The 10,345-nt window shown below is 47.8% G+C and overlaps 1 protein-coding gene across 3 annotated transcripts in view; it reads right to left on the bottom strand.

Moving 5' to 3' along the window:
* LOC108631845 (uncharacterized) overlaps positions 1-10,016 on the bottom strand; it is a 20,983-nt gene extending 10,967 nt beyond the window's left edge. Inside the window, exons 1-3 of one of the 3 annotated variants that reach the window (XM_018036024.2) lie at positions 9,581-10,016; positions 8,638-8,837; positions 5,753-7,108 (exon numbers count right to left, since the gene is read on the bottom strand). In XM_018036024.2, the coding sequence (XP_017891513.1) occupies positions 5,753-7,016 (1,264 nt within the window). In that variant the 5' untranslated portion in view covers positions 7,017-7,108; positions 8,638-8,837; positions 9,581-10,016. The remainder of the gene's footprint in view (positions 1-5,752; positions 7,109-8,637; positions 8,838-9,580) is intronic. The other 2 variants (XM_018036017.2, XM_018036033.2) reach the window with 2 other exon arrangements.
* Positions 10,017-10,345: the final 329 nt, after the last annotated feature.

Raw genomic sequence — 10,345 nt, 5'->3', positions numbered from 1 at the left:
TATAGCCAATACATCCTTAATCAATTAGTCCTGACGTATCCGAAATAGAAGAAAATTGTATACGAGCTTTTTTGCAAGTAAGAGCAGAACCTAAAACTTTCATTTGAAGTAACTATTTTTTTGTCATTACCCAATGCAATTCGAGATTTTGTATCGTGGTTTTCGAGTTAAAGAACGCTTGGGAAGAACGCGCGAATTACGTGCGGGTAGCATAGCGCATGACGTAAACGCCCGCGAATTCCTTGTTCCCGGTTTCCAGACGAATTATCGCGTTTTCTCACAGGCACCGTTACGATCGATAGAAGAAAATGTCGTTTGAATATTTATGAGGCGATAGCGAGAGAGTGTAGCACGGAGAAAAATGGACTGAGAACTAGTACGGAAAGAAAAGTGATAGAGACAGGAAAAGGAAAAGAACGGTGCGGCGCGCGCGTTTACGCGTGAGCATAATGCGTTTTAAGTGGCCGGCAACAATCGTGAACATTGGCCGCTGAGCAGCCTCGACGGTGTCAACGTTCGCTAGCCGAAGAACAGGATCGCTCGGCAGGAAGTGCTATCTTTATACACCGAATTTCAATCGGACGGAACCTGACCGTCCGGTCGAGGTATGATCGACGATCGCTTTCGATCGAGCGGTCGTTGCTTGCCGAACGATTACGTTCCAGTTAGAAAACGGATAACGGTATTACCTCGTGGATGTGCGAAATGTCCGTGGGAGCCGAACGCGATTTCATCGTCGTTTCTTATTCAAAGGAAAGATAACACAAGTTATAAGGACTTAAATTGCACTTCCCTTGCGTGAATTCCTATAGACTAAATTTTCTTTGTCGACCGATGAAAGGAGCGAACGATTCATAGCGATTTCGGGTATTATGTCAAATACAATGCGATCATTTCTGTGCAAGTTCGTCTACGAAGGCAAGTTCACGCCTTTGTTCCTAATGGACAAAAGGATTCGCTCGGGTATTCGTGCAAACGGAGCACGCTATTAGGAAGTTGTCCACCTTCGGTTTTTGCACGCCGCGACGGGTGACGTATCATTACGCGTTGCGTGACCACCATAGGGGATTCCTCATATTTTCTTTTTAGCGTAATTGTCCACCTTCCAATTGCGATGGGCGAACTGTCACGCGAGACGTGGACATGCGCCTTGTCCCTATCCGTTGCCTCTATGGGAATTTTATTGGCAGCTTCTCGGAATTTCGTCGATTCAACTTTGCCACGGGGACACGATCTAAGTAATAATTTCAGACGCTCGCCGAGAATTGAATTACGCTATTACCATGGCAATTTGTTAACTCGCGCGATGTAATTCGGCGTGTGACGTCAGTTGGACAAAAACCGTTGCCCGATGCGGGACGCGCACACACGTCGAACAAAGAACCCGTTGATGTTTCCTTTTAAAACGTGGAAATCGATCGCAACGCGCCCGCGGACGATAATAATGTGGGCTGGCTAGGGTAGAGAAACGAGATCGAGAAACGCGGAGAGGCGAGAGAGCTCCGTGATTCCTGGGAACATTCTATTTCATGTACAATATGTTTCTTACATATGAGCGACTTCCACGAGATACGATCTCTTTAAAACTTTATTAGAGAGCTGTATAATAGAGCACTGCAGACCGTGATCCAATTACGGCGAATCCACAATTCCCGATTAGAGCATTGAGCCGTCCGTATAGAAATCTTAATGAGGGATCGTAAGATATCTCGGAATTAATTATCGCGCGACATCAACGTCTTTTTTCATTAGAGATTAATGTCCCGAGTTTCTATGAATGTAATTCAATTGAAGTAGATAAACCGTGTTTCCAGTTTCTCCACGATTCAGCGTTTATCTCGTATGACTGTCGCGTAGTGAGGGATATCAACCTCCCCCGTGCATAAAAAGAGAAGATCCCCGCGATTCATCCTCAGTTCGCAATTCAAAACCGGGGGAAAATGATATTTTGCGTAGCGAGTATGCGACACGTCGACCCACAATGTCCCAGATATATTTTTCTACGATAACAACCCTTTCCTATCGAACGATAAGCAGGCGCCTGCTGACGAAACGTAATTCCGCCTCTCTTTCTGTCTGATTTAATGTCAGTCGCTTTTATTACAGCAACGAGCGCGTCGCGTTTAATTACGCGACAGACAATGCCTGCTTTTTCTACCTTCCGTCGCCGTTCCATTTTCTCCTGGAATCGTACTTATTCAGTATTCAAGAGTCTACACAGTTTTTAAGGAAACCAAGGATTTAAGAACGTGACAGTATATTATAACACAAATTGAACGTATTTGCATGCTCTCAATATTACGACATTCCCGGTTGTTCTTACTTCATTGAAAGAAAGCTCAAAGTGCGTCACTGATCGATCAATTTGACGTTATCGTAAAGTATAAATAGTAGTAAATGAGGGGCTATTATCGCTCGAGCGACTGAACAGAAGCCAATGATTTCTCTACGAAATCGCGTGGATTTGCGAGCTACTCGTCGAGATTTGAATTAAATGAGAAATACGGTAAAGATCGAGTTGTCGGAGACAGTATTTCGTGAAGCTGCGATCACTGAAGCTCCGAGAGACGAGATCGAGCGTGAGAAAGTTTCCTCGAATAATGGGACACAGTTCTCCTCTCGGAGCAGAGCGAGGCGAGCGAGTGCGCGCACTCGCCCACCCTGTGCAATACGGTTTGAGTGCTCGTAATTAAGCACATAACGAGGCTTGTTTACACCGAGTAGGGTCCTCGTAATCTCCAGAGCTGCTTAGTCTGCCGTTTTAATCGGACTCTTCTCCGAACGGAATTTACGCCGTAGCCGATCATGTGCATACAATAGCGCGACGGTGGAATTTTTCGAGTCTGCTCGCATTGAATAATCTCACAATCGAAAATTCCTGATAAAAAATATCCGAAAGAACAAGTCGCGTTTCATAGACAATTTCCAAAAAAGAAAACTGATAAATGAATTTGATATAGAGTTGATATACATATAAAGGATTTGACATTTGAAGCGGCGTTTGGTGTAAGTAATCCGGTAAAAGCAGATAAAAAGTGAAGTATCAAACGTGAGGAGTCTCTAGGATCGAGTAAACGCGGATGGTTGCATGCGACGCCGGCGAGGTGAAAATGTCAGGCATTTACCACGAGGTTTACCACGGATTTCTCTCACCTTTCGCCGAACGACTATCGAGCGATAAATATATCCGTTCGTAACAAGACGTGCCACATACGAGGGATTCCTTATCGATCGATATCACGTTGTTCTCGTTGCGACCTACAACGATGCCCCGAAACTCTGAATGCCGGTGACGAAATCACGATAGACTATAATAACAGTTCTATAATAATTGGCAACGAAATGCCCGCCGAGCTTATTTATTAAATCTCTCACCTTTGTTGTCGCAGACGTCGCAGAGTACCATTTCGTGGATGTATAGAATCGCGTGTGCATCCGACCGCGTGAACGTGTCCGCACTGAACGACTTGGCACGCCCGGAGGACGTTGCTCGGCACGTCGACGACAGCCCGGAACGGGAGACGAAGAGGAAGAAGACGACGAGGAACGCCGCCGCACGCGTATCGACTAAGTTCGATAATGTATGACCGGTCTGCTCGGTGGAGCTTGCACGTATGCCGATTCGCGGTGAGGACAGGAACGACACGGGGTGAGGTCGAGGAACGGGTAAACGAGCGGTGAAATAAAAGGACGTCTTAGATGAGGCGAGGATCGGTGGTCACGGGAATCCGAAACCGCAGAATGCATCGACGAGGATGAGCAAGAGAAAATAGAACGACGAGAAGGGGGTGGCAGGGTGAATGGGTATCAGTGCACGCGATATTATCCGAGGTTCGATCGGTGTATGAAAAGTGTTGGCGGTTTGACAGCTAGATTTGCACTGAAGAGCGAGCATCGGCCCATACGTCGGACAGTGTACTCACGCTCACGGGGCCACGATGGGCCTGCGGGCTGCAGAGGGAGGGGAACAAGGCTGCGTTTCATTGTACGCACACCATGGGCCACCATGGAGGGGCAGGAAGGACGCCAGATCAATATTAGGGCGTAGACTCAAGGGCAAGGGCCGACACCGCCTCTGATATCGTCCATGTGTCGCATCGGTTCGTTTGTGTCGTCACCCGTACAATTGGGAAGCCTGGACGTTTCGAGTGCATCGCTGCGATGCATCATCGATGCAACTGCCGATCGATCGCCAATGGAATCCTTATCGAATACGCCGCTCATTGTTCTCTGGAGGTCTTCTGCGTTCTTCCGGTCGACGAGGATTTATAATCTGTCCACGGCAGCCGATGGTTATGGAACGTTTTTTGCATTACGACCCGTACGCACCCAAGGAAAGCCCCTATGAATTCGTGGAAAATTTCGAGGGCCTCGATTCGACGCGTAGGAATGTTTGATATAGGAAAAACGGACAATTTCCCAGACAGGCGTGATTTCCATATGATGGATGTTTCATAAAAGTTTATCGTACAGCATTCCTCGCGATTATGACGCAAGGCGAAATCTACGCAAGACATGTTGTACGATTAACACAACTTTTTGCGTAATCACTGTTATAAATATCTTAAACGGCTCAAGGTAAGGGAAATAGCAACAAACTTCGGTTGCAAACAGTTTGTCCCAGTTAACAGTCGAATTAATTGTCGTGTAATTGTATTACTCGAGAAGTTTAAAACTGTCTGTTTCCTAAAACTGGTTAGTTTTACGAAATTGTTCCGACGTAAAACGTTTTCGGACAGAAATACCAGCTCAGATAAATAAAACTCTCGTGCATCTACCAAATACACACGCCGGTAGAGATAGGATAAATCCACGTGTAAAGAAGATAATCAGACGATAAGCATCGCTGTACACGTAATGGGAAAAGCGAACCAGCGCTTAGGCTAGTCGGGCGCCGCCCGACGCTTTCATCACGAAATCAAAGTAAACGGACTGGTACGATCGACGCCTCGCCGAAGAGAAATTAGATAGTCTCGCTGGATTCGTGGCGTGAGAATGGAGGAAAATCGCCTTTAATCGCGCGTAAAACTCGGCGTACCGACTCGGCGATACGAGTCACGCTCATCGACGATGCTCGACAAATTCGAAATTTCGCTCTCGAGAGTTACGTGGCTCGTTTCACGACGAATTATGCGTTTCCAACGACGAAACGATCAATTTGAACAATAAAGTGGAACAACGTTAGAAAGCTTCTCGTTCAATGTGTTACAAAAGTGAAGAGGCCAACGCATGCCTCGTTCCTACTAGCTGACTGAATCACATATGTTGGGACATATGTTGTTACCCTGACCTGCACTAGCGACCGGCACAAGCGAGGAAGGGAGACGGCCCGGGTTGACTAAAAATAGGGGTGCCTCGGGCTAAGGGATTAATGGCCACCGCCGGTTGTAATTTTAAACACTCCGGCAAACGTTGCTAATCCAATCTGGCCTTTAAACGAGGATCGACAACCAGCGGGGGTCATCGAAATGGCCAGCAGATATTTCAATAAATCTCACTTAACGCTCGACACCGCCGTTCGTGTGCGTTGATCGGTATCATACACGAACTGCGAGTGCTTCTTTCGTAGACGATAAAAAACAGTTTCAAACGGGCTGAATGGAACAATCAAGCTTGATTCGAGCTGTGATTTACGATGGCCAAAAAGATTGTAAATGTTCACAGTGATCCAAGACATTCGTATCACTCGCTCGCTCTTTACTGAACATTTTTCTATACTATACTTGATTTAAGAAGCAAACGATTGACTCACCCTTTTTCTGATCTTCGCTATCCGAGTGAAGCTCAACGTCGTGCAGTCTCATTGATTGTACGAATCCTCTCCAATGACTCCGTGATCTTCCTCTGTCATGCAAATCGGACTTCAAATCAGCCAATTGCTGATCAGTTTCCTTCAACAATCCGTTCAGGATGTCCGGTCTGTCGAGCTCCTTTATCTTCATGTTCGATTCCTCCATTGTGTCAGCGGAATGCGAGGAGTCGTTTCGTTTGGACGGAGTTTCAATATCTTTCTCTATAGTCTTTGAGTATTCTTTAATATCGTCATTCTTTTCAGCGTCACTGACGGACCCGTTCTGTCTGTTCTTCGATTCTCTTCTCTTCCGTACTGGAGGCTGTGGATGAACTTCCTCTATTACACTTTTTCCCTTCTTCGATTGCTTAGAATCCACGCTGCTTCTTTGCAAAGGTTTACCCGACACCCTGCCGTTCGTTTCCCTAGCATCCCTCGCGTTCCTCGGATTGTACCGATCCTTCAGCGACTCCCGGTTATTCCTAGAAGCCTCCAACAGCTTCTGAGCAAGTAATCTCGTTTTATTAATTTCCGTGCCGGGTTTCTTCTCGTGTCTCTCGGGCTCGTTTCTCTTCTCTGTCCTCCTCTCGTTCGTACACTTCACCACGGCCCTTGGGGAGCTATCAGGAGTTTGGAACATCTGCTGTATCTTGAGAATATCCGATCGAATCTTCGCCGAGCTGGTAACCTCCGTCTTCTTGCCAGGCGTCGAAGACCTCGTTTCATTCTTGGTCGCGAGCCTGGGACACCTCTGAGCTGGCGGAGTGTTCCGCAGTCTCTCCAGATCCTTCAGATCAGCAAGCATGGAGCTCGCCGCTCTGCCCGCCCTGATGGAACCGTCTACGTTGATTGTTCTCGGTCGGTCCCTCTCCGGTCGACCGATCTTCTCCATTGGTATCAGAGAAGAGTCGACAAACACCGTGTCCCGTATCTGACTGATGTTTCTTAATCTCGGCGCGACCTTCACTCCAGTGGTCCTCATGATAACCTTCTCCATAGATTCGATATCCCTCCCACGGGGCAAACGTCTTTCATCGATCAATCTCGCCCGATGAACGTCGATTGCTGGGACAAACGGGCCATGATACACCGGGCTATTGACGGTGGTGGCTGATCGTGGATTGGACACGGGATTGCTCGGCCTGCTGGTTCGGAGCGGCGACATCCTGACCAGCTTCGGTGCATCCCTGGGATCATCCGTCTGTAAACTGCCTCTGTAAACCATCGTTTCCCACCGCGGTTCCGCTTCCACTGTCAGCTACTGCGATCCACTTTTTGCGATCATTGGAAAGTCATCCCCGCGTACGTGTCCCTATCCTGGAAAACGCGGGTTCAGTGTATCAGCGAACGTTCTCACCGTCGTCGTCTCAGAAAACGAGCAGGAATTGTGTAATTTTAAAAACGCATTTGATCATCGATTTACGACAAAGGAGGTAAACACACAGTTATGTATTTCCAATGGATTCACACGAACGAGCAGATCGGTTCTTAGCGATAGATCATCGTCCTGGAATTCTGCAACTTCCTCAATCGTCGGAGCTACCATCAACGGAATCGATCGATCGGTTAATTCCAATGGAAATCAATGCACGTTTTATTATCCCCGTCCGGGCGTGGTTCCTGCAACGTTCTGTTCTCGCTACACGCAAGAATCGGACTTCGCGTAACCGTTAATCGACGCAAATTACAATCAAGAGAATTATTCACCGCGAAGGCTCCGGTCCGCAAGAAGTCGGTGGGTGTCACCATGTAGGCAGTGACCCGGCGATCTTGCGACACGCGCAACATCGACATGTAGGTGTCACGACGCTAATACCAACGACTGGCTGGCATGTATCTACCTGTATTTTAATCGCTGCATTCTAATTACGCGAGATGGGTTGTCGGGGGTGACGATCGCGCGGCCCGTAAATGGACGCCGAGATCGATCATTCGGAACGGTTGTTGTATAGGTACGATAGTTTCGCTCGCTTCCATTAGGATCGATCGTGCGCCACGCCGCCCCGCGCCCCCGTCGCGTACGTTTGGATCGCGTCGATACGCTGGCAATTGTTATGCCGGGAATATCTTCGCTTCGCTCGTGATCCGTTATGTAACGCTCGACGTTTTGTCTCTGTAACCGCGGAACGAACGCGGCGATCATCCTTCGATTCCTACACGGACATACTTTACTACCTCGTTACACGATCGGCTTAACGATCAGAGATCCTGTGCGTCGCGTTCGCGCGGTTTTGTGGTTGCCGCGGGTAAACGAAGCTGACGTCGTTACCTGCGAGCTTCTAGTTAACTGCGATTCGATTGCGATTGATATCGTTTCTCCGGTTACCCCGTGTGCATTCGAAACAGCATGCATTACCGAGCGCATAGATTTCTGCGGTTCACAGTTAAAAAAGAAAAGTTGCTTCGCGAGACTGGACGAGTTACGACACTCGGACGCTCATCAGCTCCTGTGGTTTTGGTACGCATCGAGAGAAATCGTTATTTAAGAGCCGTCGTTAGGAGCTTCTTCCGGTTACAACGAACAGCGTTCATTTCGCGAAACGCGTCACGCAACAACGGTACGTTCTCTGTTTCGATTCGTGTCCGAACGCGCTACTTGAATTTATAATTTCGTTCACGGTAACTTATTACGACCGCTTTTGCGGATCTGTCCATCAATTAGTTACGCTGCACGAGCTCCCACCGCTTTTTCTTTTAACCGAGAGCTTTTCAACCCGCGCCTCCGAAAAAGTGTTTATAGATACGACGGCCCATTGACAGAGCGAAGTTTATCTCCCCGTTTCCGTTGCGATAGTCGTGGACCCGTTCGTGTGCACACGACAGGAAAACCATAATAATTTACGTACCGTTTCCCCCATGGATGACGTTTTACGACGCAAGGATGCCGGTAATGATAATGGAGAGAGTGTAACGCTGGTAACACGCTATGCAACTCGGTTGTCTTCGATACTCCTTTGCACTTGTTATCCCGCCCCCTCGTAGAATCCTAATAACGGAAACTTCTGCTATTCTCGTTCTCCGTGTCTCGTTAACTCTGAAACAAAAACTGTTCATGCATTTTCTATGAAAAGAATAAGGCGTATGCATTTCACTAGGATGCGTGTGATGTATCAGTTCTCCTCTTCGTCGTCGAGTTCTATCCTCGTTCGAGTCTCGTGGCTCGCGTAATCACCGTTTCGTACGAATCGAATCTTAAATGATATTATGCACAGCGGAGTTTCGTAACTCCTTCTTTGGCTATCTAACATTCCCCATTGTCAATTAGTGATTAATTGTCCACGTATCGGGCAACCGGCTCGTGGAGCCGGATGGAGCGTAATTGCACGGTTCTCTTCAATAACCCTTCGCGTTTTCCCGGTTTCTCGTGAAACAGAGATAGCTCGATATACATATTTATGTTGAGAACTTAGCGGATCCGCTTCCTTCGATTAGTGACAGCCCTCCACGGTAAACTAGACCATGTAAAAGGATGAGAACCGACGAGCATCCCAGGAAACATTCTATTTTTACGCCAAGCCGTTGATAAAGTTTCAAGGCTTCCTGTACGATATAAATATTAGCCACCCCTCTGTATTCGTAAGAAACGCCTTTTACGAAGCAAATTGCGAACAGGAAATTCCGCGTTCGACAGCGACTAATCGGAAAGCCGTTCTATAATTGACGCCTCGCAAGGACAAGACCATTAATATCGTTTATTTATAATTTTTCTTACACGCGACGTTTTCATCCGTATCTATCGTTACCTAAACGACGATCCTAAAGTCGAGTCGGCTTTATCATATAACTCACCCGAATGCTTCGATGGTCCCACGAACCAACAGCTGCACCGTATGCGTGCACCGTCGATTAATTTTTTGTACGAACTTCGATCTCCATCGCGTAACGCTTCATGTACTAAGAATAATATTCACACGCAACGCGTCCGAACAATTGGCACGAAACCACCCGGTGTTACGGAAACAGTATTCGCGGGTTTTTCAAATCGAAAACAAATGCGAGATCGAACTGGAACGGAGTACACGAGATCGCGGCCCGATCTGATTCGGTCCACGCGCGGTTTCCTCTTCCCCGTGAACACAGCTCGGACCACTGAGAGTCACCGGAGACGGCTGCAGCGGCAGTACCAAGTTCCTTCGTGCCGTAAGGAGCACTGAATGGGTTTGCCAGCGACGAAACATAATCGCGTTTACGGCACAGCTGTAGGTACGCCACTCTTTTCCTTTCCTTTCCATGCGAGCCAGTGTCGAGTACCGGAGGATCCCCACTACGTGCACGCGTGGAGCACGAGCTGACACCCACGCGACACCCGGTATATGTACGTAAGAACACGCGTATCTACGTGGGTAGACGTCGAAGAAGAAAGGACAGGCCAGATGCCCGCCAACTGTCAAATTTACTTGCTCGTCCTTCGCGACAGCGAAGAGGCCTCGTCGCGAACAAGCTTCAGCTCTTGAGACGACGTTCAACGCATCGTCCTCTCGTTGTCGACTATTGCCCATATTAACGCGGGATACGAGGCTGCCTAAGTACAATCGATGATCCCGAATCGAAGGA

This window comes from Ceratina calcarata, unplaced genomic scaffold (assembly GCF_001652005.2).
Source record: "Ceratina calcarata isolate Rehan_Ccalc_2016 unplaced genomic scaffold, ASM165200v1 scaffold147.2, whole genome shotgun sequence".
Lineage (NCBI taxonomy): Eukaryota > Metazoa > Arthropoda > Insecta > Hymenoptera > Apidae > Ceratina > Ceratina calcarata.
This window is presented reverse-complemented; position numbering and strand designations above follow the sequence as displayed.